Below are 18,043 nucleotides of genomic sequence, written 5' to 3' on the forward strand. Positions count from 1 at the left end.
TTCCCACAGAGCTTCTGGACTAAGATGGGCTGGGAAGAAAGGCCTGGTGACCTGATTCTGAAAATCAGTTGGTGAAAACCCTATGGGTCACAACAGTCCAAACTCCAGCCGATCGTAGGAATGCCCAGGATCCGGCAGAGTTTAGTTTGGTTGTATTGTGTTTGGGGTCGCCATGAGTCAGAGGCCAACTCCACAGCGGCCAGCAACACAGACCACATCACACCCACTGGACTAGCTAAACCTGATAACCCTGACCGCACCAGCTGTTGCCTGGACGTAGAGCAACTCGGTCCCTAAACACGGGTGCTAGAAGTGTCATCCGGCTCAGCCACTTTGGAAAACTGTCGGTTTACAGCCAGCTGCTGTGGGGTAGACTCTGACTCACGGGGACCCCACGTGTGTCAGAGCAGAACTGTGCTGCATAGAATTCTTCAAGAGCTGTTTTTTCAGGAAGTATCACTCTAGGCCTTTCTCCTGGGGCACCTCTGGGTATGCTCAAGCCACCAACCTTCAAGGCAGCTTCTGAGCGCTGCTAACCGTTTGCACCACCAGGGACTCCGCACTTATCCTACCTGTTAAACCCCCTGACCTTGAGTTGATTCCAACTTGTAACAACCTTACAGGACAGAGCAGAACTGCCCCACAGAGTTTCTAAGGCTGTCGTCTTTAAGAAGCAGACCGCCACATCTTTTTCCCACATTTTTTCCCCACAGAATGGCTGGTGGGTTCAAACTGCTGACCTTCCAGTTAGCAGCCAATTGCTTAAACACTGTGCCACCAGGGCCCCACACCTACCCTAAGACCTAGTAATTACACTCCTAGGTACCTAGGTATTTACTGAAAAGAAATGAAAACATACGTTCATACAAAGACTTTTTCCATAATGGTTGCAGCAGCTTTATTCATAATTGTCAAACGTTGGCAACAGTCCAAATGTCCATCAACAGATGAATGGATAAACAAGTTGTGGTATTGTGTATCTATGGGGTGGGTATGAGTCAGAATAGACTCTTCGGCAAGTTTTTTTTTTTTTTAATGAATATACAATGGAATACTACTTAACAAGAAATTAGTGATAAACCAACAACACGAATCAATTTCAAAACATTATGCTAAGCTAAAGAAGTCAAACTCAAGAAGTTCCTACTATATGAGGTTATGTGTGAAGTTCAAAGGCATGAAAAATTATGCTGTGGTAGTACACATCAGGTTTGCATTTCGTGGCGAATGTGTGGCTACTGACTGGGTAGCCTCATGATGGAAACTTCTGGGGTGATGCAGATGTGCTGGATCTTGACTCGGGTGGTGGTTTCAGGGTGAATATATTTGTCAAACCTCACGGACTGTACACTTAAAATCTGTGTTTTGCAGAAGAGAATTTCAAATTCTCATGGAATCCAGAATTTCTGGAGCCATTGAGGCCAGATGACCCCCTGAAACTATTACCCTGAGGAAATCTTTAAACCTTGAACCAAAGCTATCCCCTGAAGTCATCTTTGAACCAAATAACAGCTTAGCCTAATTAGAATAGAATGCCTGCATTGAGCATTACCCTGCTTTAAAGAATTATCTATACGGGATCAAACTGACAACAACTTGACAAGATAGATGAGAAGCTTGGGGGGGCAGTAAGTTTGTATTAACGATGGTGAAGTAGTTTGGAAAAGGTTGCCAGGAAAGGTGGCACAACTTGAAGGATGTGAACACCACTGATTTTGTCCACGTTGTTGTATATATTTTCACACAACACAGTTAAAAACCTGTGCATTTTACTCTATATAAATTAAACCTTTAAAAAAAAAAGGTATTACAGCGTGATTTGACTGTATGTGGTGGTTGGAAGTAGGGGGTCACACTATTTTCTAGGAAGAAGGTTATTAAAGGACATTTTGCAAGGTTTTTTTAAAATTGTGTTTTAGGTGTAAGTTTACAGCACAAATCAGTTTCTCACTCGAATACTTTACAAATTATTTTGTGACATTGGTTGCAATCCTGGCATTGTCTCACGCACCCCCTTTCCCGTTCCACCCCGGTCCCCCCGTGTCCATTCGTCCAGTTTTCCCATCCCTTCCTGCCTTCTTGGCTTTGCTTTTGGGCAGGTGTTGCCCATCTGGTTTCCTATAACTGAGCTGAGAAGCACGTTCCTGACGTGAGTTACCGTTTTAGAGGCCTGTTTAATCTTTGGCTGAAAGGTGGACTTCTGGGGTGATTTCAGTTCTGAGTTATCGGGCTGTCCGGGGCCATAGTCTCGGGTTCTTCCGTGCAAGGTTTTAGTTTTCATGGTTGTGGGGTGGGAAAGGAGGGTCCAGGTATCAGACATCTCAGGAGCAGCGGGAAAGCGCTCCCACGTCTCCCAGCCCGAGGAAGGGCGCCAGATGGAGACCGGGGCAGCCTCCCGCGAAGCGCCCCGCCGCCCCCCGGCCCTGCCGCCCCCGTGTCCCCGCCGCCCCCCGGCCCTGCCGCCCCCGTGTCCCCGCCGCCCCCCGGCCCCGCCCCGGCCCACCCCGTGCCCCCGGCCCCGCCGTCCCCCGGCCCCGCCATGGCCCACCCCGTGTCCCCAACCCCGCCGCCCCCCGGCCCCGCCATGGCCGGCCCCCCCGTGTCCCCGCCGCCCCCCGGCCCCGCCACGGCCCACCCCGTGCCCCCGGCCCCGCCGTCCCCCGGCCCCGCCATGGCCCACCCCGTGTCCCCAACCCCGCCGCCCCCCGGCCCCGCCATGGCCGACCCCCCCGTGTCCCCGCCGCCCCCCGGCCCCGCCATGGCCGACTCCGCCATTGCCGACCTCGGGCCGGACGGCGGGCTCCCGGCGGCGCCGCGCTGACGTCACACGCGCGCTGACGTCGCCGGCGGCCGCGGCCTCTGAAGCGGGCTGGGGCTCGGGGGGCGCCGAGTTTGACTAGTTCGGGGGCCGCCGGGCGCTCGGCGCCGCTCCCGCCGCCCGCTGCGCCCCGACCCGCTCCGGCGGGGCCCGCACCGGCGGCTGGCGGCGCTCGGCGGAGGTCGGCCCCTCGCCGGCCGGCGGCGGCGGCCATGGAGCCGCGCAGCATGGAGTACTTCAGCGCCCAGGTGCAGCAGAAGGACGTGGGCGGCCGGCTGCAGGGCGGCCAGGAGCTGCTGCTCTACCTCGCCAGCCCCGGCGCCCTCCCCGACCTGGACGAGGACCCGGGCCGCCTGGGCAAGACCGTGGACGCGCTTACCGGCTGGGTGGGCTCCAGCAACTACCGGGTGAGCGGCGCCGCCGGCGGGCACGCCCTCCGCGGCCGGCCCTTTAATCCGGGACCGGAGCGCCCGGAGGCGGCGGCACGGCCGGTGGGGCCCGCCCGGGAGGGGACCCCGCAGCCCCGGGGACCCCAGGGGCGCCCCACGGGCGAGCCTGCCGCTCCGGACGCCGGCGGGGACCGGCTGCCCGCCGCCGCCAGGTTTTCCCACGTTTCTGAGCAGTTGGGACAGACCTCGCGATTCCACTGCACGTTGTGGGGCTAACGCGGGACTGGGACCCAGTGCTGATCGCTGGTACAAAGTCCCCGATAACTTACTTAAAATACAGGGCTCGAAGACTCTTTTCCGTTTTATGTACCTCTGTAAACACCACCCAGACCAGGACAGCGCATGAAGCCAGTGTTTAAGTTGGAAAGAGACGTCCAAGTTACCCCTCCTAATTTTTTTTTTAATTCTACCTGATATCTCGTTTCTTTTTTTTCTTTTATAATTTTTACGTCTGGGAGGTTGTGCTCTTGGTCTCTCAAGCATCTTTAGGATTTAATCTGGTGTCTGATCGCGTTTACCGTTACATCTGATGAAAAGGTGCTGACCTCATGGCGTTACTTATCTGCTTTGTAGTTTATTGACGGCGGAAATGAGTTGAGCGCTCTCTGATTTTGCATTGCCGCAGTTGAGAACTGATTCGGATTTGAAACCGTGTCATAGCAGACTGGGCTGATGCTGAGAAAAAAAAAGGATGAGGTACAAGAAGGAATGAGTGTTTCCGGAGTCTGTAGTAGGCTGGCTTTAATGCAGCCACGTTGGGAGACTAGATAAAAATTCTGTCGTTAGTATGTACTGTAGTTGTTGGAAACCCTGGTGGCGTAGTGGTTAAGGCTGCTAACAACCAAAGGGTCGGCAGTTCAGATCCACCAGGCGCTCCTTGGAAACTCTATGGGGCAGTTCTGCTCTGTCCTGTAGGGTCGCTCTGAGTCGGAATCGGTTCGATGGCACTGGGTTGGTGGTTGTTGGCAGTTACTTTTCTTTCTAGTCTTCTGGTGGCAGTGTTGGTTTAAAATGTTGGCTTGAACCTCCCGTGAATGAAGAGATTCTTTTTAGCAGTTTGTCCTTATAACCCAGGGATAGCCTGTAGTTTTTGAGAGCTTTCGTCCACGTAGTAAAGAAAGGCAAACTCCAGAATCATTATGCAGATTTAATGGTGAAACCTGTATGAGTTTTGGAATGGCTTGATTTTTGATTTACAAGGAAAATATAAACAGTTTGAGCTAACTGCCTTGAGCTCTATTACATACCATTTTTTTTTTTAAAAGTTTGGAAAAAGTTAATATTTAATAAGCTATTATTACCATTTGGGGGGGATTATTCTTATTTCTTTGGAAGAAACAGCTGAATTTACTTACCCTGCAAGAAAGGCACGTACGGACTGTACACTCCGGATAGTCGTTTTTATGCTGTAGCGTAGGCTGTTGTGGACAGTCAGCTCTTGACGTCTGGCCTCCCTTCCCAAGTGAAGCTTGCCCGGCTGCCTCCTTCTGCACTGGCTGCAGCGAATTGGCTTTGGGCCATTTTCCTCCTCAGATGTACCATCAGCCCACAACGGCTGGGCAGTCCAATCTCTTGAAACATACTCTTGGCTTTTATGATACCACATTGTACCCATTTTTCTTTTACGTCTTAAGCATTACTTCCACCTAGTGCTGTTTTTCCTTTAGCTGATCCTTCTTGTCCTTAGGTGCCGTCTAGTTGATTTTCAACTCATAGTGTCCCCGTGTGACAGAGCAGAACTGCCCCATAGGGTTTTGGTTGTTGGGTAATCCTTACAGAAGCAGATTGCCAGGTCTTTATCCATCCGTCCAGGGTCTGTCCTACCTGCTCATCTCTTTTTAGCATACATTTTCTTGCCAGACTCAGTGGCCTGAGACAATTCCAGCCATCAGAAGAGAACTGCCACAGGCCCCCTCCACCTCATCTACACACTTCCCGGTAGCTGTACCCTCACATCCACCTTCCTTCCCATCACAATGAATGGATGGTCTGTGTTCCTTACTAATTCCAATCCCTAAATGTGTGTCAGGTCCCATCTCTTCTTGCCTGCTCAGGGACACCGATCCATCAGCTCTGCGCTGTCTTTCTGAATCATTAGTTCTCTTTTTTCCACTGAATTCTGTAATATTAAAACTCTTCTCTGCCATTGTGAGGTAGAGAGTATTCTTATTAGTCTATTACTTTTTTTTTCTCCGCACTTTTTTTTTTTTTTAATTTTGTGCTTCAGGTGAAAGTTTACAGCTCAAGGTAAATTCTTGTTCAAAAATATATACACATACTGCTTTGTGACATTGGTTGCAATCCCCACAACGTGATCGCATGCCCCCCTTTTCCACCCCGGGCTCCCTGTGTCCATTTGTCCAGTTCCTGTCCCTTCCTGCCTTCCAGTCTTGCTTTTGGACAGGAGTTGCCCATGTGGTCTCATGTATTTGATTAACTAAGAAGGACGTTCCTCACATGTGTTATTTTTTGTTTTATAGTCCTGTGTAATTTTCGTCTGAAAAGTGAGCTTTGAGATTGGTTTCGGTTCTCAGTTTAGCAGAGTGTCCAGGGGTCATAGTCTTGGGGGTTCCCCCAATCTCTGTCAGACCAGTAAGTCTGGTCTTTTTTTGTATAGTCTATTAGTTTTATAAACTAAGTTACACAACTAAACAAACAAAAAAACAAACCCATTGCTGTTGAATAGATTTTAACTCCTAGCAACTCTATAGGACAGAGTAGAACTGTCCCGCAAGGTTTCCAAGACTAGTCCTTACAGAAGCAGACTGCCACATCTTTCTCCTGCAGAGTGGCTGGTGGATTCGAACCACTGACTTTCCGGTTAGCAGCTGAGCATTTAACCACTGTGCTACTAGAGCTCCTTAGTTACTCAACTAGGTTATCATTTTTTACTCAAGGTACAATGAAATATATTTAACTCTTTTTTTTTAAAAAGTATATTGTAGACATTTTTGAACATAACCACAAAGAGAATTGTACTTACATTTTAAATTATTTCAACTAAAATATAATTTTTTTTGGCTTTGAAATTACTTCAGTTTTTTTTTTGTTACCTTTATTTTTTTTCTTTAAAGTGTTTTTTTAAAATTTTTATTTTGCTTTAAGTGAAAGTTTACAAATCAAGTCACTCTCTCATACAAAAATTTATATACACCTTGCTATATACTCCTAGTTGCTCTGCCTCTAATGAGACAGCACACTCCTTTCCATTCTCTAGTTCCGTGTCTATTCGGCCAGCTTCTCACCCCCTCTGCCCTCTCATCTCCCATCCAGACAGGACCTGCCCACATAGTCTTATGTGTCTACTTGATCCAAGGAGCTCAATCCTCACCAGTATCATTTTCTATCACATAGTCCAGTCCAGTCCCTGTCTGAAGAGTTGTCTTTGGGAATGGTTCCTATCTTGGGCTAACAGAACGTCTGGGGGCCATGACCACTGGGGTCCTTCTAGTCTCAGTCAGACCATTAAATCTGGTCTTTTTATGAGAATTTGCGGTCTGCATCCCACTGCTCCCCTGCTCCCTCAGGGGTTCTCTGTTGTGTTCCTTGTCAGGGCATTCATCAGTTGTAGCTGGGCACCATCTAGTTCTTCTGGTCTCAGGCTGATGTAGTCTCCGGTTTATGTGGCCCTTTCATTTCAGTCTCTCGGGCTCATAAGTACCTTGTATCTTTGGTGTTCTCCATTCTCCTTTGTTCCAGGTGGGTTGAGACCAATTGATGCATCTCAGATGGCCGCTTGCTAGCGTTTAAGACCCCAGATGCCACTCTCCAAAGTGGGATGCATAATGTTTTCTTAGTAGATTTTATTATGCCAGTTGACCTAGATGTCCCCTGAAACCATGGTCCCCAAACCCCCACCTCTGCTACGCTGTCCTTCGAAGTGTTCAGTTTATTCAGGAAACTGCTTTTGGTTTAGTCCAGTTGTGCTGACCTCTCCTGTATTGTGTGTTGTCTTTCCCTTCTACTATCTAATTAGTGATTACCCTCTCCCTCCCTTACTCCCCACTCTCATAACCATCAAAGAATATTTTCTTCTCTGTTTAAACTATTTCTCGAGTTCTTAGGATAGTGGTCTCATACAATATTTGTCCTTTTGCAACAGACTAATTTCACTCGGCATAATGACGTCCAGATTCCTCCATGTTATGAAATGTTTCACAGATTCATGATTGTTCTTCATCGATGCGAAGTATTCCATTGTGTGAATATACCATAATTTATTTATCCGTTCATCCATTGATGGGCACCTTGGTTGCTTCCATCTTTTTGCTGTTGTAAACAGTGCTGCAGTGAACATGGGTGTGCATGTATTTGTCCGTGTAAAGGCCCTTATCTCACTAGGATATATTCCAAGGGATGGGATTGCTGGATTGTGTGGTAGTTCTGTTTCTAGCCTTTTAAGGAAGCGCCAAATCGATTTCCAAAGTGGTTGTCTCATTTTACATTCCCACCAGCAGTGTATAAGTGTTCCAATCTCTCCACAACCTCTCCAGCATTTATTATTTTGTGTTTTTTGAATTAATGCCAGCCTTGTTGGAGTGAGATAGAATCTCATTGTAGTTTCGATTTGTATTTCTCTAATGGCTAATGATCCTGAGCATTTCCTCATGTAGCTACCTGAATGTCTTTAGTGAAGTGCCTGTTCATATCCTTTGCCCATTTTATAATTGGGTTATTTGTCTTTTTTGTAGTTGAGTTTTTGTTGTATCACGTAGATTTTACAGATCAGATGCTGGTCAGAAATGTCATAGCTAAAAACTTTTTCCCAGTCTGTAGGTAATCTTTTTACTCTTTTGGCGAAGTCTTTGGATGAGGAAAGTACTTCAAATTTTGAACGTCTTAACTTACAGAGTATATTACGTTTATTGATTTAACAACTAATGACTGCATTTTATATGCTGGACACTGTTCTAGATGTGAAGAATCTATTTGTGAACAAGACAAGCCAGGCTCATTCATTCAATCTTCAGATATTGATTGAGGGCCTCTTACCTATAGGCACTCACTCTTCTAGGCACTGCAGATGCAATAGTGAAAAATAAAAAAAGACAAATTCCTAACATTGTGGAGTTAGATTTTAGTTGGGGGAGAGAAATAAGCAAGATAAATAAGTAAAATTTATAATATATTTGATAGTGATAAATGCTTTGGCGACAAAGCAGTGAAGGGAATAGGGGGCGCTGGGGAGGGTGTTTGGAAATTTCAACAGTTGATATTGAAGAGCTTGCTGACTGGATGGGAGAGAGAGATCCCCGCTGTCATGGAGATGATATAGAAAGAGGTAGACAGACAAAAATACAAATTAGATAATTTCAGTTAACAAGTGTTTGTAAATCAGCACGTTGAAAGAAGTAGGGTAAGACGGGGCTCCATTTTGGGTGGTCAGGGAAGTCAGATGACATTTGAGTACAGGCATGAAGGAAATATGTTGTTCCTGTAGGGTCGCTGTGAGTCAAAATAGACCCAGCGGCACACGACAACGTCAACAATGTTTGACTTTGAGGAACTGCCACACTATATTTCAAAGTGGCTGTACCATTTTATAGGGTCACTATGCATTGGAATCGACTCGACGGCGGTGGGTTTATACTATTTTATGTTCCTGCCAGCAGTGTAGGAAGGTTCTGATAACATCACAATTTTGTCAGCAGCTATTATTGTCTTTTTGATTCTAGCCTTCCTGGTGGGTGTGAAGTGGCGTCTAATTGTGCAGTAGACATTTCTCTGATGACCAGTGATGTTGAGCATGTTTTCGTGTGCTTATTGGCTTTTGTATATCTTCTTTGGAGAAATGTCTATTCAGATCCTTTATCCATTTTTAATTGTGTTATTTGTTTTTATTATTGAATGTTTAAGAGTTTTCACACATTCTAGATAGCAGTCCCTTATCAGGCATGTAATTTGCTAAGATTCCCTTCCGTTCTGTGGATTGTCTTTTTACTTTCTTAATAGTGTTCTTTGAAGCACAAAAGGTTTTAATGTTGATGAAGTCAAATTTATATATTTTTTTCTTTTGTTGCTTATGCATTTGGTGTCATGTCTAGGAAAGCATTGCCAAGACCATGAAGAGTCATGCCTATGTTTTCTTCTAAGAGCTTTATAGTTTTAGCTCTTAAATTTAGGTCTTTGATCCATTTTGAGCTAATTAAAAAAAAAATTTTTTTTCTTGAGGTGTCGAGTTAATTTTTGAATATGGTGTGAGGTAAGGGTCCAGCTTTATTCTTTTGCATGCGGATATCCAGCTGTCTCAGCATTACCTTTGGAAAAGACGGTTCTTTCCTCATTGAATGGTCTTGACACTCTTATCAAAAATCACTTGACCACAAATAAGTTTATTTCTGCTCTCTCAATTCTGTGCCATTAACGTATATTTATATATATCTATAACAAACATTATGATAAATGAAGAAATTGAAGTCAGTGGTTTCATTCTACTTTGATTAATAGTGTGCATGGAAGCAGCAGTCATGAAATAAAACAGCATATTATATTGGGCAAATCTGCTGCGAAAGAACTCACTAACATTTTCAAAAGCAGTCACTTTGATGACTGAGGTGTGCCTGACCCGAGGCTTTATCTTTTCAGTCGCCTCCTATGCATGAGAAAGCTGGACAGTGAAGAAGGAAGGTAGAAGAGTTTGATGCATTTGAACTGTGTTGTTGGTGAAAAATATTGAACATAATATGGACAGCCAGAAGAACAAATAAGTCAGTCTTAGAAGAAATATAACCAGAATGCTCCTTACAAGAGAGGATGGCGAGACTCGGTTACCTTGGACATGTCACCAGGAAAGACCAATGACTAGAAAAGAATATCGTGTTTGGTAAAGTAGAGGGTCAGTGAAAAGGGAAACCTTCAGTGAGATGGGCTGACAGAGTGGACACAGCAATGGACTCAGATATACAAACGATCATGAAGGTGGTGCAGAACCAGGCAGTGTTTCCTTCTGGTATACGTAAGGTTGCCGTGAGCCTCTGTGGACTCAACAGCAATGAGGTATATGTTTAGTCTTAGGCCAGCATCACGCTGTTTTGATTACTATTGCTTTGTACTAAGTTTTGAACTCAGGAAGTGTGAGTCCTCCAACTGTTCTGTTCTTTTTAAAGATTGTTCTGGCTATTCTGGGTCCCTTGCGATTCCATGTGAATTTTAATGTCAGCTTACCAGTTTCTAAAAAGAAGCCAGGCGGGATTCTAATAGGAATAGGCTTGAATTTGGGTGAGTACTGCCGTCTTAACAATATTGCCTTCTGATCCATTAACATGGGATGTTTTTCCATTTATTTAGACCTTGTTAATTTCTTTCAACAATGTTTTATAGTTTTCAGACTGTAAGTTTTGCACTTTTTGTTAAAGTTATTACTCAGTATTCTTTTTGATGCTGTTGTAAATAGAATTTTTTTTTAATTTCATTTTTGTATTGTTTATTGTGAATGTATAAAAGTAACTGATTTTTGTTTATTGATCTTGTATCCCACAACCTTGCTGAACTAGTTTATTGGTTCTAATTGTATTTTAGTGAATTCCTCAGGATTTTCTCTATATAATAATTTTCTGTCATGCAGATAGAGGTAGTTTTACTTCTTCCTTTCCATCTGGATGTCTTTTAACTCTCTTTCATGCCTAATCGCCCAGGCTAAACCTCCAATACAGCATTGAATAGAAGTGGTGAGATCAGACATCCTTGTCCTGTTCCTGATCTTAGGAGGAAAGCATCCAGCCTTTCACTGTTAAGTATGATTTGAAAAAAAAAAAAGTGCCATAGAATTAATTCTCACTCATAGCGACCCTATAGGACAGAGTAGAGCTGCTCCATAGGGTTTCTGAGGAGGAGCTTGTAGATGTGAACTGCCTGTCTTTTTGTCAGCAGCCAAGGCCTTACCCACTTGACACCAGGGTTCCTGTTAAGTATGACAGCTGTGGTTGTTTGCAGGTGCCCTTTATTATGTCGAGGAAGTTTTTCTTTTTCCCTAGTGTGTTGAGTGTATCGTGAAAGCGGTTGGATTTTTGTCAAATGCTTTTCTATTGAGATGATCATGTGGTTTTTGTTTTTTATTCCAGGATGCCTTGTAGTACCTTAATTGATTTTTAAACGTTAAACTAACCTTGAATTTCTGGGATAAACCCCGTTTGTTCATGGTGTATGATTCTTTTTATGTTTCTCGATTTGGTTTACTAGGATTTGTTACTAGGATGTGTCTATTTGTAAGTGATATTGCCTGTATTTTTATGTTCATTTTGTTGTCAGCGTAATAATGGCCTCATATAGTAAGTGGTGTTTTATAGTAAGTGGTATACTGGTTAAGTGCTATGGCTGCTAACCTAAAGGTTGGCAGTTCAAATCCACCAGGCGCTCCTTGGAAACTCTATGGGGGAGTTCTACTCTGTCCTATAGGGTCGCTATGAGTCGGAATCGACGACGGCAATGGGTTTTGGATGCGATAGTAAATTGAGAAGTGTTTTCTTCAGTTTTTTTTTCTTTGAAGAGTTTCTGAAGAAGTATTAATTCTTCTTTAAATGTTTGGTAGAATTTGGCCATCTGGGCCTAGGCTTTTCTTTGTGGATGGTTTTTTGATTTCTGGTTCAGCCTCTTTAGTTGTTAAGCTTGCAGAGGTAAACCCATTTTGACTGTCATCATTATATGTAAGTTTTGCCTGTTCTTGAACTTTATCGATATGGAAGGTGTGGAATGGCATGTATCCTTTGTGCCTGGCTTCTTTTCACTTTGAGATTTGTCTGTTGTATCTAGCACAAATATTAGCAATAGTTCTTGCTGTGTGTTATTCCATTGTATAAATATACAATTATTTATCCATTCTCCCGTCAGCACACATTTGGATTTTTTTTCCTTTTTTGAATGTTTTTTTGGCTATAGCTTTAAAGATACTACCAAAGAGTTTTATCAAGTGATTGTATCAGTTTACACTCCCGCCAGGAATGTATAAAAGTTGTGGTTGCTTCGTGTCCTTGTAAACACTTGGTACTGTCAGTCTTTGGAATTTCAGCATCCTGCTGTAGATGTAGCGGTGTCTCCTTGTAGTCTTAATTTGTATTTACTTGATGCCTGATGTCACTGCCCACTGAGGTTAACTGAAGATTCAAATTGTGCATTATTATCGGTGTTACTGTCAAACCATCAGAGAACAAGGAGCCCCAAACTCATGACAGTTCATCCCTAATTACTTCCATCTCCATATTTCTTAAAAGCCTCAGTAGTTTATTATGTGAATATCTTTAAATGTCAGCAGTTTAAGTGGATTTAAAGTATGTATCTATAATTTGTATTCACTAAAACGCCTTTTTCTTTGTAGGTGTCATTAATGGGATTGGAAATTCTAAGTGCCTTTGTGGATAGATTATCGACACGATTTAAATCCTATGTAGCAATGGGTAAGTTAACTGTATTTATTTTAAAAAATCATCTTGAGAATTAACATAGTGACTTTTTCTTTTTTTTGGCAAACACATATTCTATTAACTAGTAAAATCCATAGTGACCTTTTTTTATCTGAGATCATTAGCTTTCTGTAAGCGCAAAAACACAAGTTTGTACAACCCAGAGGTCCACCATTTAGCATTTAATTTGCTCAGACATGAAAGATTTTGAGCTTGTTTAAATAAATAATTATATCCCCTTTGAGGCAAAAAACCTGTTAAATATACTGCTAAATAGATTTTTATCTAATGTTTTCACATCTTGTACTTTTTTGTAAAATATGAAAATTTAAAACATAACTCGTAGCAACACTTTTCAGATTGTGTTGAAGGACCAGTTCTGTCACTGCCTATGAAAATATTGCAAACCAATATTTTGTAAAAGACAATAAAAACTAAAAAAATGAAATAAAAACAGAAAATACAAGGCCCAAGTTTTTATTGTTAGAGTCAAAAAGCAAAGTTACTTTGGTCAGATTACTTCAGAAATGTTTTATAAACATTCTCAGTTTCTTTACCCCGAGCAGTTTGCACCCTGGCTCTGGGCTGCTGGCCACAGTTTGAGTCGTACTTATTTACTTACAGTACATCTGTGGTATAATGCAATAGGGATAACGAAGTGGGGTCTTACCTGTTTTGTAAACCTGAGTGACCTTCACCTGCCTTTCTGAATGCTCTGGTGCGTGAACTTGGTCCTATCATATAGCAGTACATCTCAGGGGAACCGCAGATGTTAGAGTGATTTTTCTGTGCGTCAAACTGATACCTCAAAATGTCAGTGTACCATCACACTCAGATCCAGATATCTTTAGTCAGCTTTTTTCTTTATGCTCAGTGTGTCAGCAAATTCTGCCAGTTTCTTCCCTTATTTTTATTTTGTAGCCACCCTTTTGGAGCCCTGGTGGCGCAGTGGTTAAGAGCTTTTCTGCTAATCAAAAGGTTGGCAGTTGGAATCCACCAGCCACTCCTTGGAAGCACTATGGGGCAATTCTGCCCTGTCCTGTAGGGTCACTGTGAGCCAGAATCGACTCAGCGGCAATGGGTTTTGGTTTGGTTAGCCACCCTTTTAGCTGAGGCATCCTAGTAGATTTTCCTATCTTTATTATTCCCCTTATAATCTATACCCTGTTCAAAGTCATCATTTGTATAAATATATTAAAAAATTTTTTTTTACTCTGTCAGTCTCCTGTTCAGAATCCTGTGGTAGATGTTAAAAACTCTTCCCCGAAAACACATCTTATTTGCTTGCTTGTTTTAAAACATTTTGAGGCAGTGTTTAAAATTGGGAAGTTATAGATGAAAATTTATATGTCTCATTTATCTTGAAAACTTTGGCTGCTGCTGCGTCCCTCGCCTTCCAGCCCTGTGTGTGGTTATTGGCTGAGGCCCTGTCACAGCTTCCCTTTGGGGCGGGGCGCGAGCTCTTCATTTCCTAAGTCGGTCTGCTCTCGTCCCCTGGTCACTGAGAGCGTTGGTCACAGAGCGGTAGGGCTGGACGACCGCACGCAGGTCGCAGAGCTGGCTCAGGGTTGCGTTTCCTACACCTCCTTGGCTGTGGGCGTTCGTTTGTGACCTGCCCTGTAGTAGAAGCCCTCTGTTATTAGCTGTTAAAGATGACACTATAAAATCGAGCGTAATTCTAGGACTACGTAGCTGGGTCACTTATTTTTCAGCCACGAGGAGGGCCAGGTGGGGCTCGATGTACTGACCGCTCACACTGAGGCAGTAAGAGCGTTGGCACCACGATCCTAGTTTGCTGCCTCCCGACAGGCTTCTGCTTTCACAACCTTCTCCGGCTTCGCGCTCCGTCCTGCAGGTTCTCCCACCGCGTATGACCCTTCTCCACCCGAGTAGCTTTAGTTCTTTGTGATCTTCACCAAGGGCTCTTCTTCCACTCCAGCTAATTAGAAACTTGCTCACTCTTTATTTCTAGCTTGTTTATGTCTCTGTTGTCCTATTACTTCTGTTTTCAGATCCTCTCCTCTTCTCCATAGTTCTTTCTTTTCCTTTTAAATTCTGATGTCTGGGGACTTTTCAGATTAACCTCATGACATACTGAATTTCTTTACTCCGTGATTCCTGTGCCCTTAAATACTTAATGAATTACGTTACGTTGCCTTTGTTCGTTAGTGTTCTTCATATGTATTTGCTGAGCTAGATACCACATATCTACAAAATCTTGCATACAGTTTGTTAGTTTTAAATCTCCTACTCTGCCTGGATACCCCGTTCCTCAATATTGTTTTCACTTTGATCTCTAAGTGCTCATCACTGTCCTTCATGGAGCTTGAACTTGTTATGAACTTGAGGGTTGGTGTGGTATAATAGGAAATTTCATCACAGTTTAGCTACCATTTATTGAACGTCCACCTTTTACCCATTTACTGAGCCTGTCCGCTTTACATGCGTGGAAGATTACCTCCCACTATTTCTGATTTTCAAAACAGCCCTGCGAGACAGGCAGTGCACCTGTGCACTCTTGAGGAGGCTCAGAGCTGGACTGAGTCCACAGGGTCCCTGGGAGACAGGCAGTGCACCTGTGCACTCTTGAAGAGGCTCAGAGCTGCACTGAGTCCACAGGGTCCCTGCGAGACAGGCAGTGCACCTGTGCACTCTTGAAGAGGCTCAGAGGTGGACTGAGTCCACAGGGTCCCTGGGAGACAGGCAGTGCACCTGTGCAATCTCGAGGAGGCTCAGAGCTGGGCTGAGTCCACAGGATTTGTGAGACAGGCAGTGCATCTGTGCAGTGTTAAAGAGGCTCAGAGCTGGACTGAGTCCACAGGGTCCCTGAGACAGGCAGTGCACCTGTGCACTCTTGAGGAGGCTCAGAGCTGGACTGAGTCCACAGGGTCCGTGAGACAGGCAGTGCACCTGTGCACTCTTGAAGAGGCTCAGAGCTGGACTGAGTCCACAGGGTCCCTGCGAGACAGGCAGTGCACCTATGCACTCCTGAGGAGGCTCAGAGCTGGACTGAGTCCACAGGGTCCCTGCGAGATAGGCAGTGCACCTGTGCACTCTTGAAGAGGCTCAGAGCTGGACGGAGTCTACAGGGTCCCTGCGAGACAGGCAGTACACCTGTGCACTCTTGAGGAGGCTCAGAGCTGGACTGAGTCAACAGGGTCCCTGGGAGACAGGCAGTGCACCTGTGCAATCTCGAGGAGGCTCAGAGCTGGGCTGAGTCCACAGGATTTGTGAGACAGGCAGTGCATCTGTGCAGTGTTAAAGAGGCTCAGAGCTGGACTGAGTCCACAGGGTCCCTGAGACAGGCAGTGCACCTGTGCACTCTTGAGGAGGCTCAGAGCTGGACTGAGTCCACAGGGTCCGTGAGACAGGCAGTGCACCTGTGCACTCTTGAAGAGGCTCAGAGCTGGACTGAGTCCACAGGGTCCCTGCGAGACAGGCAGTGCACCTATGCACTCCTGAGGAGGCTCAGAGCTGGACTGAGTCCACAGGGTCCCTGCGAGACAGGCAGTGCACCTATGCACTCCTGAGGAGGCTCAGAGCTGGACTGAGTCCACAGGGTCCCTGCGAGATAGGCAGTGCACCTGTGCACTCTTGAAGAGGCTCAGAGCTGGACGGAGTCTACAGGGTCCCTGCGAGACAGGCAGTACACCTGTGCACTCTTGAGGAGGCTCAGAGCTGGACTGAGTCAACAGGGTCCCTGGGAGACAGGCAGTGCACCTGTGCACTCTTGAGGAGGCTCAGAGCTGGACTGAGTCCACAGGGTCCCTGCGAGACAGGCAGTACACCTGTGCACTCTTGAGGAGGCTCAGAGCTGGACTGAGTCCACAGGGTCCCTGGGAGACAGGCAGTGCACCTGTGCACTCTTGAAGAGGCTCAGAGCTGGACTGAGTCCACAGGGTTAGTTAACTTCCTATCCCTGTCTCAACCCTGAGTCAAGACACCTAAACTTTAGGACCCTGACTGTAAGAGGAAGGGATTAGGTTAAATTTTGTTCTGAAAGTTTTTGATGCTATAACCCTAGATAGATGTAACTTCGTTTCAGTGATATTGTTTTGGCGTGTTTAGGTTTTTAACTATCTTTATAGGTACTTTTAATGCCCTTTTGCATTAAAAGTGTAAGGGTGTTGTGGAAAAATTGAGAGTCGCATGTAGTTTTAGACATTGTTCCAAAAGGGTGAGGGCTGTATTCATGTAATACTTTAACCTGTACATTTGCATAGTAATCTAAATAATTTTAATTTTTTTCTTATGTGACCACATGTATTGTGAAGAAATAAAATTTTCAAATAAAGAAGATACACAATTTACATTTAACACTGGTCGCTAACCCAGGTTTTATAACTGAATTCAGTAACCCCAACCAACGCTTTGCTGTTGAGTGGATTCCAACTCATAGTGACCCTATAGGACAGAGTAGAAGTGCCCCGTAGTGTTTCCAAAGAGCAGCTGGTGGATACGAACTGCTGACCTTTTGGTTAGCAGCAGTAGCTCTTAACCACTGCGCCACCGGGGCTCCGAATTCAGTAAAGGATCTTGTATTTTACGAATCTGGAGCAGAGAGTTTTAACCTGAATGGCAATGTATAAAGACTGCTGAAATAGTCAGGATCCTTGGTTTTGCATCTGGCAAAATGGTTTTCATCTCGTTCCATGCTAAGAGAGTAAAATGTACTAACAGGTATGTTTCACGCTTAGTCCATGTTTTACGATGCAAATTCCAGGCTGTGATAGACTGGTTCACTTGTTTCACAAATTCTCATTGAGAGTCTATGTTCTGTTACATTTAAGGTTGCCTTGAGTCAGAGCCAACTCAACGGCAGCTAACAGCGTGAAAAGCTCTGTCCTGGATGCCCGGTAAATACCTGTTGAATGTTGCTTGTATTTAATGATATTTCAGTGGTCATTGTACAATATACACGTCTTTAGGGAGGCTACTGACACCTCTGAGTGCTTATCACGGGCCTGGCACCGGGGCTTTTAATTCTCGTTACTTCATCCTGACGTTGGTCATGTGAGGTGCAGGCCTAGTATTCGTATCCGTCCTCATCTTACAAAGGAGACTTCAGAGTTGAGAGACCTTTATTGTCTTATATAATTCATCTCGCGTACTCTGGACACGTTATCAGGAGGGACCAGTCTCTGGAGAAGAACATCATTCTTGGTAAAGTAGAGGGTCAGCAGAAGAGAGAAAGACCCTCAACGAGATGGGCTGACACAGTAGCTGCAACAGTGGGCTCAAGCGTAACAGCGACTGTGAGGATAGCATAGGACGAGGCAGTGTTTCGTTCTGTCGTACACAGGGTCACTGTGAGTTGGGACTGACTCGATGGCACCCAACAACAATAACAACAATGTACTTAATTACTGCTAGAGCTGGAA

General features: G+C 44.8%; 1 protein-coding gene across 3 annotated transcripts in view; it reads left to right on the forward strand.

The window, feature by feature from the left end:
- The first annotated feature begins 2,971 nt into the window (after positions 1–2,971).
- CLASP2 (cytoplasmic linker associated protein 2) overlaps positions 2,972–18,043 on the forward strand; it is a 187,083-nt gene continuing 172,011 nt past the window's right edge. For 2 of the 3 annotated variants that reach the window (XM_049871099.1, XM_049871101.1), the window contains exons 1-2: positions 2,972–3,225; positions 12,578–12,656. In XM_049871099.1, the coding sequence (XP_049727056.1) occupies positions 3,031–3,225; positions 12,578–12,656 (274 nt within the window). In that variant the 5' untranslated portion in view covers positions 2,972–3,030. The remainder of the gene's footprint in view (positions 3,226–12,577; positions 12,657–18,043) is intronic. The other variant, XM_049871100.1, reaches the window with a different exon arrangement.

Source organism: Elephas maximus, chromosome 27 (genome assembly GCF_024166365.1).
Source record: "Elephas maximus indicus isolate mEleMax1 chromosome 27, mEleMax1 primary haplotype, whole genome shotgun sequence".
In the NCBI taxonomy this organism is placed as follows: Eukaryota; Metazoa; Chordata; class Mammalia; order Proboscidea; family Elephantidae; genus Elephas; species Elephas maximus.